The 19,164-nt window shown below is 43.3% G+C and overlaps 1 protein-coding gene and 1 long non-coding RNA gene across 4 annotated transcripts in view; one reads left to right on the top strand and one right to left on the bottom strand.

Annotated features, from left to right (window-relative positions):
- The window catches only part of SPMIP2 (sperm microtubule inner protein 2), a 159,615-nt gene that overhangs the window by 128,552 nt on the left and 11,899 nt on the right, over positions 1-19,164 (top strand). Inside the window, exon 6 of one of the 3 annotated variants that reach the window (XR_009519478.1) lies at positions 15,609-15,680. Coding sequence is in view for 2 of the 3 variants with exons in the window: in XM_060011947.1 (XP_059867930.1) it covers positions 15,609-15,873 (265 nt within the window). In the remaining variant the exon portion in view is untranslated. Of the gene's footprint in view, positions 1-15,608; positions 16,144-19,164 lie in introns of those variants that run through there. The other 2 variants (XM_060011948.1, XM_060011947.1) reach the window with 2 other exon arrangements.
- Positions 1,238-18,107, bottom strand: LOC132425710 (uncharacterized). The gene is made up of 4 exons (XR_009519479.1): positions 17,886-18,107; positions 16,971-17,089; positions 6,360-6,526; positions 1,238-4,759 (listed from the first exon to the last, which is right to left on the bottom strand). It is a non-coding gene; the product is annotated as an uncharacterized lncRNA (long non-coding RNA).

The following is a 19,164-nucleotide window of genomic DNA, read 5'->3' as shown; positions in this document are numbered from 1 at the left end:
CTGCGCATGTGTCAGTCTGGGAAGTCCTCTTGACCACAAGCATGAGGAGACTGCGGTGGGCTGCTTTGTCTTTCACCCAATCAGGGCGTGTCGTTCCTGTTGATAGTTTATCTCAAAGGGTCAGCATGAAACTGGCTGCAGCAGGTTAACCCGAGGCCCCTGTATCTCTTACCTCATTACCAACATCTATGGAAGTGGTTTACAAAAGATCAGTGATATCATGTGGCCTCCATCTGTCCACAGGACCAGATGAAGCAAAGAACAATAACCACACAGTCCATTTGATGTGCACTCTTTACCATTCTCTCTGCTTTTCACTCTTTCTTTCACTTGTTCTTTTAAGCCTGCTCATAATGCCAGGTTTTCTGCAGCTGACAGAGTTGGGCAGAATTCCTCCATCTTGTGAAACGTAGATGCTCTCGGACCTCAGATCGCCTAAGGGGAAACAGTAACACCTGTCTCGTGGGGCTGTGGTGAGGATGAAGTGTGAGCGTGTAAGGCATCCGGAATGGATCTGACGCACAGGAGGGTAGCTTCTTTCCCCGTTTTAAGAAAGTCTCAAAATGACTGTAGGATTCGCCACAACATGTATAGAATATGCTGCAGCGGTCACATTATGTTTTATGCTCTGAGGGTACAGAGGTCAGACGGTAGCGTTCAGCGGCGTTGGGAGTTTACGAGGATGCTATCCATCACTTTCAAAGGTGGCCTCGTCCTTATAATATGATCCTCAAGAGGATACTGGGTTTAGCCTCTGTTATTCTAATACTATGTCCAATAGTATCTCTTCTGTTCTTTATTCCATCCAAACTGTGGACAAGTGTGGCCCCGAGGAAGGAAGACACAGTTCCTGCCCTCAGAAAGCTTGTCGAATAGCTGGGGGAAAGAGACACCTAAATGAATAATCATACTAGAGTATATTTGGATGCAGTGATAGAAATATTAAATTGTGCCTGGCACCATGCTTTGTGTTTTAGATACTTAAAGTGTAACAACTAAGTGCAATGCCTGTTACAATAGGAGTATTCTAGTGGGTGTCATGGAAACATGTCGGGGAATCTAAACTTTGGGGCGACATCAGGAAGGCTCCATAAGGTCCCCTGAGCTTGAAGGATGGGTGGAAGTTGGCTTCTAGGACAGTTATATTAATTAATTAATTTTGTTTCCATTAAAACTCCTGTATTTGTTTTATTTTAAAAAAATATACTTATCTTTCTTTTTTTACACTATGCTTTATTGTTTTATTGAAGTATAGTTGATATACAGTATTACATTAGTTTCAGGTGTATAGCAAAGTAATTCAAAATTTTATTGATTATACTCCATTTAAAGTTATTACAAGATAATGGCTGAATTTCCCTGTGCTGTACAATACATCCTTGTTGCTTATCTATTTTAGATAATACTGCTATATTTAGATTCCAAGATGTTATCACGAGATGGAACTTCACAGATCCAGACAAACTACTTTGGAGCGCATAACCATATATTTGACAAAACCTTCTCATTTCTAGCCTGTACGGCAAAGTAGAAAGATGGCCGAGTTTAAACAGAACACAGCGGCTGTTTTCTGTCTCGCAGCCTAAAGGCTAACGCATTAAAATTCAAAGAAGAATTACATGGTGGGTGGCAGAACAAATGTTTTCTTCCCTAAGGCCTTCGAGACAGATTCTCCCAGAATCGGAGTCACCCTTTACAGCTGTTCAGTAAGACACGATTCAGGCATCACCTCCTCCTCCAAATCCGCCACCACACAAAGCCAGCCCTTCCTCTGGCTTAGACACACAGGGCGACGAGAGAAACAGGAGAGCGCTGCTGACGCCACGCTTGGTTTGGCTTTGAAACCATGTGCGTGTCTCACCTTACGTAAGTCATACAAGACGTGCACCTCATATCTGAGTTCTTATTTATAAAATAAATGTATTTAAATATAAAATGAAAAACAAAACCCCTAAATATGTACCCAGTTGATGGTTTAACCCACAGGGAGGAAATATTCCCAGGGATTGTGAAGCACAGTGATTTGAGTACAAATCTAAGGACAGAAAGAGCTGCAGAAAGCTTGGTGGGCGTGTTAGCTGTGCGAGTCTGACTCTGCTGTGCGCGTGTTGTGTGTGAAAGCAAATGGACAGCAACGTGGGGTTCTTATTTAATCATTCCCGCTGTGGTTGAGGCCAGGATTCTTGGAGTGGGAAAGAGGAAAGACAGATGTTAAGATAAAGCAAACCCTGAATTTGATTGGGATTATATATGTACACATATGTGTGATGCTGGAGGTTTACGTACATCTGGTTCATAGTTCGACTCACTGTAAAGGCCTAGATGTAGAAATCAACTCAGTAGCCGTGAGCTCCCCTAGTGCTCAGATTCTGCTCTTCAAGCACCTTTTCCACTAAAAGGAACCGGAGCTTCTCGGATCTGGAGAGGAAATGGAAAACATGAGCCTGGTACATCCTGCCGTACCAGATAAGGGAGCTCTCCAGGACTACCGCAGTCCTGTCTGAGGGACTTGCAAGCCAAGCTTGCAGAGACTCCCACTGGCCAAACATAGGACAACTTGAGGGAAAGGTAATAACTGCAGTGGATTAATATACATCACACCTTCATACACACAGACGTGAACATCCGTGCGTTCACAGTGTCAGTTAAAAAGCCTCAACAAACTGATCGCATTGGAGGATTCCAATGAACCAACCTATTATTTTGAAAATGAGTAAATAAACGAAAAGGATCAAATATTAATTCTGCCTTTCTAATACAAACTGTACCACTGCAGACCAAAGAGAAGATGAATCAACTTAAAAAAAAAGAAAAAAAAGGAATCTAGCTGATACATAAAGAAGTAACAGCAGAATTAGGCTGTCACCACTTTGCAAACTCACGTGATGAATCTAGATATTGATCATGAGCGACTGCCAAACCCACAAAAAGACAAACGAGCCGATATTGTATATACGTCTTGATGGAAGGGCACACAACTACCTGGAAAGTTATTATGGACTGACTTGTTCACTCCTGAAATTCCTGTGTTGAAGTCCTAACCCCCCAGTACCTCAGAATGTGACTGCATTTGGAGAAAGTGTCTTCAAAGAGGTGATTAAATTAAAATGAGGTCATTAGGTTGGCCCTAATCCAATCTGACTGGTGTCTTTATAAGAAGAGGAGGTTTGAACACAGACACACACAGAGAAAAGACCATGTGAAGACACAGGAAGACAGCCGTCCACACACCAAGGAGAGCGGCCTCGGGAGAAACCAGCCCTGCTGACCCCTAGATCTCGGACTTCCAGCCTCTGTAATGGTGGATGCTACATTTCCGCTCCTCAGACGCCTGTCTGCAGCACTGTGTGATGGCAACCCTAGCAAACTAACGCGGTGGTCTTGCCCCCAAAACCCAGCCTGACTTAGATCAAACCTCTAAATCCAACCAACACTGTATAGGAAATAAGATGATGGCGGAAAATATTAAATGACGACTTGGAGAGGTCAGTGTGGGAAATTTCATAGGACAAATGGAAACACCGTTTTTATAGAAATTGTGTTTCTTCAACAAATAATGAGAAGGAGAAAGACAAGGAGGAAGAGGAGGGGGAGGTAGAGGAGAATAGAGATGGAGAGAACCTATGAACTAAAGGAAACGTGAAAGCCTTAAGCAATTACAGGTGTGAAGCTTACCTGTCTTCTGTTTCTAACAAACAGGCTGATAAAAAAGTCATAACATTGATGAGCTAGCCAGAATCTTGAATGCTGAATATTTGGTGAAAGTATTAAAATTTTAGGAGAAATAATGGCATTGTGATGATGTTAGCAAAAAGAGTTTTTATATCTTTGAGAGTCGATGTCTTGGCGGAGGGAGGATTAGTAAGTAAGATAGAGATTCAATAAGACTGGCTATAAATTGATAGCGTTTGAAGATGGTGATGGGTCCTTGAGGCTCTTTTAACCATTTTGTCTGATTTTCTATATCCTTAGATTCCAAAGGAACTAAGATGAAATTCTATCAACTTTATCCTTAGTTAATGAAGGTCAGGCTTCACCATCTGGACAGATAAGGATGTCCAAGACTAAATTGAGTCAATACTGTTATATTCTCCCTACCAGCCTGCCCCAGGATTGCTGCCACACAGCTGAAGTACATGTTGCTGCCCTTTCTTCCCCTTGTGGTTTTCTGATCTGGATGCAAAAAAAGCAAGTGTCACCCTGGAAGCACCAGCATGGAGAGATGCCCCGTGCTGCCGAAACTGGCAGGACTTCCTGGATGTCCTACAAAAAGTCGCCCACATCTCCAGCAACATCAGGAATTCCATTCAACATTCCTCACAGGTGACCCCAGACAGTCTAACACGCTGCATTGCTGAAAGCTTTTGGACAGCTGCCTCTGAGTGAGCACAAGTGACAGTCATTTCATATAAATCATTTAAAATACTGAACGAAAATCAGTAAACTCCTCTGTGTAGGTCCACGTTGTGGAACAACTCTTGGCAACAAGAACCTTGTGGAGTGTGTTATTAGGCACAGGAAGACAGCATGTTTGATTTCGACGGCATGACCCAGGTGACTGGAAGCCCAGCTGACATCCGTAAGTGCAACCAGCCGTGAGCTCCACATTCTGGAGCTCGGGGAAGACAAGCTGGCAAAGCAATGAAGAAGTGTTTGTCCGCTGAGGGTCATGCAAGACCTCTCTTGTTCCAATAAATTCTTTACTCCAGCCGAGTGGTAGAATATTTAACAAGTCTTTCAAATAAAGTGGTTGTGTTTCCTATGGAGTAAAAGCAATAAATCAAATCAAAATAATCACACTTTGAGGTCTGAAGCATATGGTGTGTGTAATTTTACAGAACTGCACAAGCCTTAGATGCTCTCCTCCTTGAAGAGAGCCCAAGAGAGTGGGTTTTTTTCTACTTAAAGGAAAAATAAATATTCTTACATTTAGTTATCTCTTTCTGTCTTTTAAAAATAGCATTCAAGCAATGTTCTTATGTCTGAAATAGTTAATGGTGGACGCTGGCAATTTGGGGATGCATCTCTTGTGTTTTCCCCAACATTTCTTTGGGGAGCAATTTCATTTTCATCCTTGAGGTGGTATGTTTCATGCTAATGTGAATCACACAGTTTTGTTTATAAATATAAATAATTGTATCTACTTTGCAAAATAGTTTGTGCCCATAGATATGCAGACCCATTTAATAAGTTTGTTTTCGAATTGTTAATGGTGTAAAACTGATCGTAGGCATTTTTGTTATTTGGGCAAGGAGAGAACTACTAAACAAGATTAAAGATTCAAACAGGCATAAAAATGTTCTTCTGGGCTTCCCTGGTGCTACAGTGGTTGAGAGTCCGCCTGCTGATGCAGGGGACACGGGTTCGTGCCCTGGTCCGGGAAGATCCCACATGCCGCGGAGCGGCTGGGTCCATGAGCCATGGCTGCTGAGCCTGCGCGTCCGGAGCCTGTGCTCCACAACGGGAGAGGCCGCAACAGTGAGAGGCCCACGTACCGCAAAAAAAAAAAAAAAAAGTTCTTCTGCATTTCATCATGAATGATTAACATTGGAAGTGTATTGCAATCAAATAACTTCTTAGTAGCTGTTGACAGGTACAGAGGTAAATAAGCAATTGTGGATTCATGCACTGATGTTTTGGTCCCGTGCCATGTGTCTTTCTTACATACGCTGTTAGCCTTCTGCGCGGTCTCCAGGGACCTGGGACATGGATGAACACATACTAATCTCTGTTCAAAAAACTCGGGTTCAGACTCTTGTTGTCTGAAGACTTGACCAGTCATGCAGGCGGCTTCTGCATCTTTGAGGCTGTACATCTCCACACATTGTCCTAATCACTCAGTTACATTTAACCTTGGACCTTTATTGTAAACTGGTTAAGTTATCACTCAGAGGTAGAACCTTGATTTTCCCAGCATCTTGAAGACTGCACATTACAGAAGGAAGGTCGGCATCTTGTAGACAAGTCTTTATAGGCAGCTTTGGGTATCAATTACTAAGAATTAGCTTTTTTTTTTTTTTTTTTTTTTTTTGCTGTATGTGGGCTTCTCACTGTTGCGGCCTCTCCCGTTGCGGAGCACAGGCTCCGGACTCGCAGGCTCAGCGGCCATGGCTCACGGGCCCAGCCGCTCCGCGGCATGTGGGATCTTCCTGGACCGGGGCACGAACCCGTGTCCCCTGCATCGGCAGGCGGACTCTCAGCCACTGCGCCACCAGGGAAGCCCAAGAATTAGCTTTTTAAATAAATCTCTTTCTCTTTCCACTCAACAAGACTCTCCTGGGCAACAAACAACCTAGGATAAATTCCAGTTGCGTTAAAACTTATATTTTAAAAATTGCTAAATATAGTCGTGCACTCACTTTGTCCAAACATGAAACATCAAGATAATTTCATGCTTTTTAATCGTCTCCATGACAGCTGCTGATCCAGGATCAAGTCATTGTTACCCGAGGATTAAGACGGTGTCTTTTGAAAGTGAGATGCAACGTCCTCACGTATGATTCTCTAGGGCATCACGCATGATTCTCTAGGGCAGGGAGAGAAGGAAGGTCAATGGGTCAGAAATGAGGTCTGACGTAACTAAATGATGACACAGCTAACACCGACCTGCAGCCGCCCCAGTCTCCCCAGGTCCGCCTCTGTGGCCCCGCCCCTCCAAGATAAGTTCTCTAGAGAAGGCTCAGGGGATGATGCTTTATACGACCTCTCCCGACTGTGTGCTCGGGAGGAACCCTGGTCTCTGGCTGTTGTCTGTCTCTGAAATCATTGGACATATGTGGCTGCCAGTGTCAGCAGTAACACCCACTCCATCAATGCAGAAGGCCAGTTCGGAAGAGAAAAACACAGTTTTAAGCATCATGAAAGCCCTCATTGTATCCTTGGCGGATTCTGACTTTAGGTGTGGACTATACCATAAATGCAGAGATCTTTAAGAAACTGGGGTCTTATTTTCCTGCAAATGTTCTATAGAAGGCCTGTTCTCCAAGAAAGCAAGGATCCTGCCAAATGGTTTCGGAATGTGTTTCTCAGAAGTTTCCATTGAGCCATCAATGGCTTTTGAGTACTTCCGGAAATGGAAAGAGCAGAAATCAATGACCCTGCAAGAAAGCACACATTTAGGGGAACCAGCTTGCTGGGGAAATAAGTAGTGGTGCTTTTAAGTCGCTATACGGATACAGCCCCAGGCCTCTTCACAGGCTAGAAATGCACAGGGTTACATCACTTTACGATGCTGCAAGGAGAATGCTGAGCCCAGCAGGGAAGTTTCCACATCGTTCTCTATTGAAACTCTAGTGAATAACTGTCGCCAGGTATGTATAAGGCAACCAGACCGACTCACTGGGGCTTAAACAGTTAGCGATTTGTTTCCTTAACTTTGGAATCCAAAAGACAGTAATTTTACCGCTTATTAGAACAATCTTCACTCAACCAGAGGGAACCCAGATGTCCAAACAGTAGAAAAAGCTTTGCTCCTGGACAAGACTGTTGGGTCGTGAATCCAGGTGGCTGCCCTGGAGTCTCCTGCGGGCCCAGCTCACACAAAAAGGTGGGAACCCAGAAGACCAAGCAGAGCACTGCCCTCGAAGGGCTGCTCTTCAGCCACCCAGAGTATGTTTTCTGGCACAAGTGTCAACATCAAAGTTCAGTTTGTCCCATCGGCTTTAGACAGTTATATAAGCAAGTCCCAGCCAGTCATTTCCTAACTCGGTGCTGGAGTCTGTTTTATCTTCTGACCCTATTTCTGTGTTGTCCGGTCTGCTAGGAAAATTTTGATCATTTTCCAAACAACCAACAGTTTTTAAGCAACATTTAGACATCTTTTATTATAAAAAAAAATTACAAGCTCACAGTTTAAAAAATTCAACTAGCAAAAGAGAGTGTGAACTTGAACTCAATCCCACCTCTCTGCAAACCCTCCAACCCATGCAGTCACAGGCTCTCTGCCTTGAGGTAGCAACTGACCATCTTTGGGTACCTTGAGAGAAGCAAGCAAACTCGACTGGAAACGTGTTCTATGTCAGGAGCTCTGCTAGACACTGAAGACCCAAAAAAGTATGACAGGGTTCCTTCCCTTTCAGGAAGACGCCAAGTAAAGTAGGAGTGAACAATGTGTTAACAGTGTTGAAGGTCAGATAGCCAATCAGGAATGTTCTGTAGGAGGGGTAGCTTGAGCTGCATTTTTAAGGCTGGGTAGGAAATCAAAAGGTGAGCCTGGAGGTGGAACCAGGGAAGCGATCCCATCCATAAGAAGAGTCTGTCCTACAGAGTGAAGTCAGAAAGAGAAAAACAAATACCGTATGCTAACACACATATATATGGAATCAAAAAAACAAAAAGGTTCTGAAGAACCTAGGGGCAGGACAGGAATAGAGACGCAGATGTAGAGAATGGACTTGAGGACACAGGGAGGGGGAAGGGTAAGCTGGGACGAAGTGAGAGAGTGGCATGGACATATATACACTCCCAAACGTAAAATAGATAGCTAGTGGGAAGCAGCCGCATAGCACAGGGAGATCAGCTCGGTGCTTTGTGACCACCTAAAGGGGTGGGATAGGGAGGGTGGGAGGGAGGGAGACGCAAAAGGGAGGAGATATGGGGATATATGTATACCTGTAGCTGATTCACTTTGTTATACAGCAGAAACTAACACACCATTGTAAAGCAATTATACTCCAATAAAGATGTTAAAAAAATATAAATGGAACTAATAGATGTGTTTGGTTGGAAAATTCAGACAATACACAAAGGAGTAAAATGAACAGCTGAATCTCTCTTCCCCCCACCCCCGTCAATTTCTTTCCTTTAAGTTTTGTATGTATCCTACTTGTGAAAAAATATGAGTATCCCAACCTATTATATGTATGAATCTTTTATTATTTACATAAAAGCCATCATACCATTAAAAAGGCTCGGAGGAGTGAGCCTTTCTGGTGTGCAGAGGGAAGCCCGCCGTGCGGCTGAAGCACAGGGCGCTGGTATGGGGTGTGACAGGAGGTGAGACTGGGATGCAGTACAGGGGCCGGGTGGTGCAGTGTTTCGAATTCCCGACGAAGGTTTTGTGCTTAGTTCTGTAGGCGACAAAGCGTTGTTTCCAATTGTTAAGTAAGGAAGCGATATAATTAAATCTCTGTGATAGAAAGAATGCATGGCACGTAATAGCTGTTGAAAACTGTTCGCTGAGCGGGCAGAGCAGAGAAAGGAGAGCCCGAAGAAGAAAGGCACGTTAAGTAAAACTGGAATAATCACACCGATGGGAGCCCGGGTGAGAGACGGGGATGGTGAGGTCGTTTAGAGAAAGGTTCCACGAGGCTTGGCAACCAACAGAATGTGGGTGGGTGGAGGAGATGTGAAAGTCCAAGGCAGCTCTGATGTGCCTCTCTGGGGGTGGCTGGGGAAACGGTTACGGCATTGAACGAAAAAGCGAACGCAGGAAGAAGAGGGTCTATTTGGGGGAAGAGAGAAAACAGGGAGATGGCAAGATGAGTTGAGAGGCAGCATCCTATAATCAAAATACAAATGGCCAACATTTTATTGAATTTTTACTATGGGCCAGATACTAAGTGCTTTCTAGGTATTTGACTCATTTAGTCCTTATGAAGAGTAGGTATTGTAATATGATCCCCATTTTACAGCTGAGGTAATTATATACGTTTAGAGTCAGACAACTCTGAGTGCAGATCCCAGCTCTACTGCTTTTTAACTGTTTGATCTTTTAGATCTGTTTGATCTGTTAGACTAAATTACTTAGTCTACCTTCAGAGGTAAAAAGCAGGAAATGACGTCTATCACGTTGGACTGTAATAAAGATTAGAGAGAGGTAATACACATCGAGCATCTAGCAGAGTGTCTGGAACCTCGTGTATCTCAATGAACGCTAGAAACAGTTATCATTGTTAGTAATGAGATTCCCAGTACTAGGTTCAGTGAGAAGCTGGGGATCTGTACTTAGATTTTTAGAGCTGAAAGTAAAAAATTTACACGTAAGTATACTGATGTTGGTTGGATCATCAGCTAGAAAGGCTATTTCCCGATTTGGAGATGGGTGGTTGTATATTGGGAGATGAGAATCAAGGATGGAATCCGGGGGAATACCAGTGATAAAGGAGCCAAAAGAATAAAAGATTATTCCAGAAGAAAAGTAGAGGAAGTAATATGAGAAGTAAGAGGAGAGACAGAAAGAAAAGAGCTTTGAAAGCCCAGTAGAAAGCCAGGAGGAGGACAGTGTCCACAATCACAAATGCTTCTTGGAAGTCTTACTAGAAACTCTGAAAGGAGGTGATGATCTCAGGAAGGAGGCTGCTGTCAGCTGGGGTCAGAACCATCACGATGAAGTAAAAGCAACACCAAGCAGCATTTGGAGCAGGGGCAAATGAGTGGAAACGGAAGGCACAGACGATTCTTCCTTAAATAGTGAGTCTTTGTTTCATTTTAAAATAATTCAGTTTGGAAACCACCTCAGTAATGGTGCAGTAAGGACCTCCAAAAACATATTTCCTCCATAAAAGAAATAAGAACAGTGGCAAAAATTGTCAAAATCACCTTTTTCAAAACATTGGAAATGAATGAACAAACGCTTTCAGTAATCCATGGAGCAGTATTTAAGAAAAATGGCTAAATCTTAGAAACACGATCTTTGTGACATTTTACATTTAAATTAAAATTGCTCTATTCCCATCCTCTCTTTCCAGCTCAAGGTAGCCTTGAAAAAACCAATAGCCTCACAACCATGGTAGCTGTGAAAACTAGCAGCTGACCAGTCACTGAAGGGGAAACACGAGTTTGAAGCACCTTGAAAAGCTTCCTACTCAGAGAAATGTTATATTTGATTTTGTGTCTGTGTGTGTGTAACTGGTTGGGTTCAAATCCCAACTCCAGCTCTTTATTTTTTTAACTTTAACTTTTAAATTTTTTATACAATTTAAAAAGTTAATTTCCATTTACAGTTATTACAAAATATTGGCCATATTCTCCGTGTTGAACGTACACCCTTGAGCCCACCTTACACCTAATAGTTTGTACCTCCCACTCCCCCCCGACCTCTGTATTGCCTCTTCCCTTTCTCCCCACTGGTAACCACTGGTTTGTTCTCTATATCTGTGAATCTCCTTCTTTTTTGTTCTTTTCACTAATTTCTTGTATTTTTTTAGATTCCACATATAAGTGATATCAGATAGTATTTGTCTTTGTCTGACTTATTTCACTGAGCATGATGCCCTCCAAGTCCATCCATGTTGTCACAAATGGCAAAATTTCGTTCTTTTTTATGGCTGAGTAATATTCCATTGTATATATACACCACATCTTAATCCATTCATCTATCAATGGACACTTAGGTTGCTTCCATACCTTGACTATTGTAAACAATGCTGCTGTGAACGCTGGGGTGCATGTATCTTTTTGAATCATAGTTTTCTCCAGATATATGCCCAGGAGTGGAATTGCTGAGTCCTATGGTAGCTGTATTTTTAGTTTTTTGAGGAACCTCCATACTGTTCTCCATAGCGGCTGCACCAATTTACATTCCCACCAACAGTGCAAGAGGGTTCCCTTTTCTCCACATCCTTGCCAACATTTGTTATTTGTGTTCTTTTTTTAACATCTTTATTAGCGTGTTCTTTTTAATCATGGCCATTCTGACAGGTGTGAGGTGACAGTTCATTGTAGTTTTGATTTGCATTTCCCTGATGATTAGAGATGTTGACCATATTTTCATATATCTTTTGACCGTCTGCATTTCCTCTTTAGAAAAATGTCTATTCAGGTCTTCTGCCCATTTTTTAATCAGGTTGTTTGTTTTTTGATGTTGAGTTGTATGAGCTGTTTATATATGATGGATATTAATCCCTTATTGGTCATATCATGTGCAGATATTTTCTCCCATTCAGTAGATTATCTTTTTGTTTTGTTTCATTACTCGATCTGTCTTGAAAATCCCTGGAAAATCTCCATTCTCAGGGCTTGTCATTATTTGACCTGACTCTGTATGAACATCTCTATCTCACAAGCACCCGTCAAAAACAACAATCATTTAATATTACAGTCACCTGGGGGGAGGAGGGCAATACAAGTTGGGGCAAACAAGAAGCTGACCAAAAATCTTTAAGGAAAAAACTGGGAAATGACATGTCTCTAGAGGATTTCAAAAAGCTCTAACATATGCCTAGAAATCTAGAAGGCTGTGCACACATGCAGTGCTGTGCACATGCCCAGGCAAGGCCCCAGAAGGTCCTAATCTCTGACCTTTGGCTAACCTTGAAGCTCCATGAAAGCAGGAAACGAAGGCTAAGGCAGAGTTGTAAACTGTCTGCTGGGGCATTGAAGGTATGCCTAGACACAAACAAAGACCAGAAAACACATGGATTTGAGGCATTTAAGAAGATTTCTGTCCAATCATTAGCTGACCACTAAGCTAACCAAGCAGAAAATTCAGGGGGCACACATGACAGACTTTAAACAATTAGTCCAGGAAAGTAAACAACAGCAACATCACCACCACCACCGAAAACAAACAAACAAAAACAACAACGAAGAGAAAAACAAAACAAGCAGGAACAACAAGCCCTGGGGAGAGGGAGAAAATCTCATTTCCAGAATTGGCACAGTATATTATTTCAAATGTCAGTTTATCAACAGAAAAATTATGAGGAACAGGAACAGGAACAGGAAAGTGTGGCTGATACACAGGGAAAGAAAGCGATCAACAGAAACTGTCTCCAAGGAAGCACGGCTATATTTAGCTGACAGAGGCTTTAAGTCAGCTATTTCAAATAGGCTCAAATACTAAGGGAGACGGCTTCCACAGGTGGCTAGACTGTGCCAGAGGATAGAAGAGAATAGAATAGAACATGAGTGTGGCCAGAGCTAACAGGCAGGTGCGTGCCAGCCAGGGAAGAGGCCAGTGCATGACTCAAGGTCACTGAGAGCAGACAACAGGCGTGCAGGCTCAAACGGTACATTGTGTACCGACCTCAAGAGGAGAGAGTACACAGGATCCACCTCCTTGCAGCGTGGCAGACCCCCATGGCTCGTGGGTCCACCTGGCAGCTGCAGTGGGCAGCGTGGCTGCATTCGCCTCACTTTGTGCCGTGGTAGAAGGACCCCAACTCTTACCCCTTAGAGTCTGAAATACACAAAGTTGGGGGTGTACCTGTGGGCCATTTACGCATGCATAGCTAAGCGGTTCTGAGAAAGTTTACACGTGCTCCAGATAAAGGGAACAGGTACGTACTGACTGCGCTCTGAGCTCTTTTCATGCAGTGCGACTTGTGAGCTTGTCAGCATGTCCTGTACCGAGCACAGAGAGCTTCTTGGGAACAGAAGGGAAGGCATGGACTGAACTTGGACCCTCCCCTCACAGAAACCATGTCTAAAATGTTAAAGGAAAGTATGAGAACAAGGTCTTGACAAACAGAATATCAATAAAGAGATAGAAATCATACATATAAAAAAATAGAAATTCTGGAGTTGAAAAGTACAATAACTGAAATGAAAAACTCACAATGGGAGCTTAATAGCAGGTTTGAGCTATCAGAAAAGAATCAGTGTACTTAAGTATAGATCAACTGAGATTATACATTGTGAGAAATGGGAAGAAAAAAGAATTTTTAAAAAATGCACAAGGAACAGAGCTCTGAGACTGTGTACCAACATAGCATAATGGGAATCCTAGAAGGAAAAGAGGAAGAGAGGAAGGAGCAGAAGGGATATTTGAAATAATGGCCAGAAGCATCCCAAATTTGATGAAAAACAGTAACTGACACATTCAAGAAGCTCAACAAACTCCAAGTAAGATAAACTCAGAGACCCACACTTAGATACATCATAGTCAGACTGTCAAATGGCAAAGACAAAGAGAGAATCTTGAAAGTAGCAGAAGAAAAATGAGTCATTGTATACAAGGGATCTTCAAGATGAACAGCTAAATTCTCAGCAGAAATAATGAAAGCCAGAAAGCAGTGGAATGATATATTCAATGTGCTGAAAGAAAAACAAGTTAGCCAAAAAGTTCTATATCCAGCAAAACTATCCTTCAAAAATGAAGGAGAAATTAAGACATTACAGATAAAAACGGAGAGAATTTTGTCCCTAGCAGACCTACCCTACACTAAATGCTAAAGGGAGTCCTTCAGGTTGAAACAAAAGGACAACAAACAGTAACTCAAATGCACAAAATAATTAACAAGCCAGTGGTGAAGGTAACCGCATAGGTAAATGTAAAAGTCAGCATTAATGGGGCTTCCTTGGTGGCGCGGTGGTTGAGAGTCCGCCTGCCGATGCAGGGGACACGGGTTCGTGCCCCGGTCTGGGAAGATCCCACATGCTGCGGAGCGGCTGGGCCCGTGAGCCATGGCCACTGAGCCTGCGCGTCCGGAGCCTGTGCTCCGCAACGGGAGAGGCCACAACAGTGAGAGGCCCGCGTACCGCAAAAAAAAAAAACCAAAAAAATAGTCAGCATTAATGTATTTTGGTTTTTAACTCTTTTTTTCCTATATGATTTAAAAGACAACTGCATAAAATTATGCAGCAAAAGATATGAATAGACAGCTTTCCAAAAAAGATGCACAAGTGGTCAATAAACCCATGAAAAGATGTTTAACATAATTAGTTATGAGAGAAATGCAAATGAAAACCACATGAGATACTACTTCACACTTGGATGGTAAAATAAAAAAGGCAATAACAAGCGTTGATGAGGATGTGTAGAAATTAGAACCCTCCTACGTCGCTGGTGTTAGTGTAAAATGGTGAAGCTGTTATGGAAAACAGTTTAGTGGTTTCTCAAAAAGCTAAGCATAGAATTACCACACAACCCCACAGTTCTAGTCCTAGGTAGAAAAAAAGGTGGAACCAACCCAAACATCCATCCACTGGTGAATAGATAAACAAGATGGAATATTACTTGGCCATAAAACAGAATGAAGGTCTGCTTCTTACGTGAAGGTAAGAAGGTAAGAAGCCCCACGAGCTCTCTTGGGTGACAACAGCCTTCCAAAAGACATGGCAATCCTTATCCTACGATCCTTCTTGTCCTTTCCCCCAGACCTGGCCCTTTACGATGGGGAAGCAGTCCTCAGATAATATTCTAATTAAGGGGAGTTGGAACGGAGACCGTGATTTCACTGGGGAAAGAGAGTGAAGCCTGGATCTTTCCTCCCACGCACTGTCCAAAGTCAGATTCTGTCATCGCCAAGCTGGCTTTTCCCTGAACCCCCCGAAGTCTCAAACCCGACAGGCGTGTCCTGCAGGAGAACTCAAGGCCTCGGGCTGCCCCCAAATTCCCAGCATCTTGCCTACTCGGCTCTAAAGGATGCCAGGAGCAGTCGTGGTACCAGGGTGATGTCATCAACAAGCTTCCTGGATAAGTGTCCACCTGTGCAGGTAGTTCCCTGCATCTCCAGCAGCTGGATGTCTAGGGAAGTGGAGGGGCAGAGTTCAGAAGCTTCTCAGGACACTGGCTGAGGGCTCAGGGCCTTAGCTTTCCCAAGCTCCATGGCTAGAAATCATCACAATCACAACAGATGCAGACGAATCTCAACTATCTGAAAACTGGTGGCCTTATTTCTAACAATTTTCCAATTTGAGAACCAACCGATTTGTTCCTATTTCAGGCAACCGACTCCTTCTGTTATGGACGCAGAAGGGAGCTTCAGTCGTGGTTTCATTGCCTGGCATATGGGTGATTATGAGGACACCAACCAAAGGAACTCCAAACGGGCCGTCCTCCTCCGGCAGAGCCAGGTAGCATTGCCAAGAGTTTCCAGACCACCTAAGCTGTCAAAGCTACCAAAAGAGCAGGAGGTACGATCATTTGCTTTTCGGAATCGTAGAAAAAGTCAAGCTGTCTTAACGTGTGCATTGGAGAACGCCATTTAATAGCAATACTATGAATAATCAGTTTTATAGCTCCTTTCAACCTATCAGAACGTTTTGTAGTTCATAATGGATTTCCACAGTGATGTCCGTATAGTGACTGGGTGGGTATTATTCCCATTTTATAGCTACAGAAAACAGGAGGTGAGGGGCTCAGTCCTTAGAACTGCTTATTTACCACATGGTTTAACCTGGAGAGCACAGCCATCTGCTCAGTTTCCAAAACCTGAGAAAACTCAGTCTGTGAGATGGAGGTAACTCTATAACGCTTCTTAAAACCCCACAGACTGGGCTTCCCTGGTGGCGCAGTGGTTAAGAATCTGCCCACCAATGCAGGGGACACGGGTTGGAGCCCTGGTCCGGGAAGATCCCACATGCCACGAAGCAACTAAGCCCGTGTGCCACAACTGCTGAGCCTGTGCTCTAGAGTCCACGAACCACAACTACTGAGCCCGCAAGCCACAACTACTGAGGCTGCGGGTCACAACTACTGACCCCACGTGCCACAACTACTGAGGCCCACGCACCTAGAGCCCCTGCTCTGCAACGAGAAGCCACCGCAGTGAGAAGCCCACACACCACAACAAAGAGCAGCCCCCGCTCGCCGCAACTAGAGAGCCCGCGCGCAGCAATGAAGACCCAACACAGCCACAAATATAAATAAATAAGTAAATAAATGTATTAAAAAAAAAACACCCCACAGACTGCCTAGCAGAGTAAGAATATACCAGTTCAAATTCAAGGTTTTTTTCCCCATTACTATCTATGGAATCTTGAACAAGTTGCATATTCCCCGATGTGGGTTTTTTCATTAGTAAAATGGGGATGTTAGTATCTGTCCTGAATATTTTGTAGAGTTATCATGAGACTCAAGTAAAGAGTGTGTAAGCATGTATTCAAATGAACAACTATTTCCTGAGGTCCTTCTGCATAATACCACAGCGAATCCACTCTGTAGTCATCCAGCGTTTCAATATTGAGTGTGACAACAAGCTTCCAGGATAGAAAAGGGAATACCCTCAGAGACTCCTGTTCCCTACATGGAGAGAGGCTTCTTGCTCCGCTGGAGAATCTTGCCACTGCCCTAGAATATTGCTTACCCTCTGTCGCCAGAGATCTGTTCATCAGGAGATGTCTGACAGTTAACTGTATATCCATCTGAAACACTCTGCGAGGAGCCGTGGACGTCCTCCGTGGTAGGTCCTGCCCCAGGGATGCTCTGTATTGAAGAAGGTAGCGTTCAGCTGCTGACATTCCTATGTGGTCTGAATTTTGAGCTGGGTCCACGTGAGATTTATTGCAGTGTGTGTGAAGGAGTCTTGGATTAGTTATTTTCCACCTGAACTAATTTTGTGTAGGATTAGAGAGATCATGGATTAAACCGTCCCAAATTCCTCCTACTATCTATCATTCACTAAATCCAATTGAGATGTCTTTGTGCATTAAAAAAAAATCTGTTAAAAGGCTGATTTTGAAATGATTTCAAATTTACAGGAGCACAAGAACAGTACTAAGTGAACTGATAGACTCCTCACTCAGAATCATCAGTTGTTCATTTTATCCTAATGCGTTCTTTCTACACACACACACACACACGCGCGTGTGCATGCGCGCGTGCACACACACACAGACACACACTGGTTTTTATTGAACCATTTGAAGGTAAGTTGCAGACGTGGTTTTGCTTTACCCCTAAATATTCATGGTGCATTGCCTAAGAACAAGGACGTTCTCGCACCTAACCATGGTACAATGATAAGATCCAGGAAATTTAGCACTGATACAATATTACCTTATCTATAGTTTATAAGCAAATTTTATTAATTGACCCAACGATGTCCTTTGTCATTTTCCCTGATCCAGGATCCTATCCAGGACCAGGTATTACGTTTAGTCCTCAAACCTCACTAGTCTCCTTCAATTAGGAACAGCTCCTCAGTCCTGGTCTTTCATGACACTGACATTCTTGAACAATTCAGACCAGTTCTGTAGAATACCTCTTAATTCAGGCTTACCTGCTATTTCCTCGGGTGATGTGTTTTGGGCAGGAATCCCAAGGTGAGTGATGCCGTGTCATCCTCAGGGTATCCCATCAAAGAGGCACTTGACGTGAGTTTAACTCATCATTGGTGAGGGTAACTGATCACTTGGTTACACCTCTTCCCTTTCAGAGATAAACAAAATACTGTATCATTCAAAATAAACTTTTTTATCAGCTTAGGCTTTCTTTTCTTTTTTTTTTTTTAAACCGAGGAGCTCTAGCGCCGCACCGCAGCCTCGCGCGAGCACGTACCGGGCGGTGAGGGAGTGCGAGGGCGGGGCGCGCGACCGAAGCCTAGCAACCCCCTGGCACGCGAGTGCCGCAGCAGCCAGTCCCGCTGCCCGCTCCCCGCGACGCCCGCTTCTGCCTGCGTCGGCCGCCCCGCAGCGCGCCGCACCCGTGCACCGGCTTTCTAATTCCAGAGATACCTTAGAAACTTGTTCCCCAAGTCCATCCTTTGGATCATCCCACAGGGTTCTCGTGGCTGACACTTCACTAAGTACTCAAGCCCTCCCCCCTACTTTACATAAATTCTCTTCGGGGAAGATAACTCGGAGCAAATGATAAATTCAAGCTTCCAGCATGAGCGTCACACCGGCCACCTATGCGTGGCTGTTACTGTACTCACCTGAGATGCAGCCCAAATGCCGTCCTCATGCTGCGAGAATCAGAACCATGCACTGGAAGCAGCCTTGGAAAAACAAAACTTTGCCAATGGTATTGGGGGGGTTGGGGAAAATTTTAAACACATAAACCAACCCACAATATCGCAATGCTTTCTCATCAACATAGATAGTTGAAAATGGGGATATTTTATATTCACGTTGTTGAGTTTGGATTTATTCTTATAAACCTAAGTTTAGAGATTAATTTCTAAAAGTTTCTAAAACTTTCTAGAAGTGCAATTTATGGTATTTAACAGTATGTATAATTCTTGTATACATTACCCAAAATGCCCTTAGAAATGTTTTTGGAAATCAGTTGGGCAAATTTCTAAACTGTTTTTCTACATTTCCCCAAATTTCTTCCTTTAAGTCACAAAATGTCTCTGAAGTTCTATCTTCTATTACATTTGTTTTCCCTTCTTTTGGTTGACCTTTTTTCTCCACATAAATAATAGCTACTTAAGTGTTGTGAAATTTATGTGTATGTGAGACAGTTTCAACATCGTGATCCATTTCTATTTCATTTCTTTGCTTGCAGATATCTTCATTGCCCCCCTTGCTTCCAAAACATGGACATAATCTCAGTAA

This window comes from Delphinus delphis, chromosome 5 (assembly GCF_949987515.2).
Source record: "Delphinus delphis chromosome 5, mDelDel1.2, whole genome shotgun sequence".
NCBI classification, from domain to species: Eukaryota; Metazoa; Chordata; class Mammalia; order Artiodactyla; family Delphinidae; genus Delphinus; species Delphinus delphis.
Note: the sequence above shows the minus strand (reverse complement) of the source record. Positions and strands in the feature narration are given on the sequence as shown.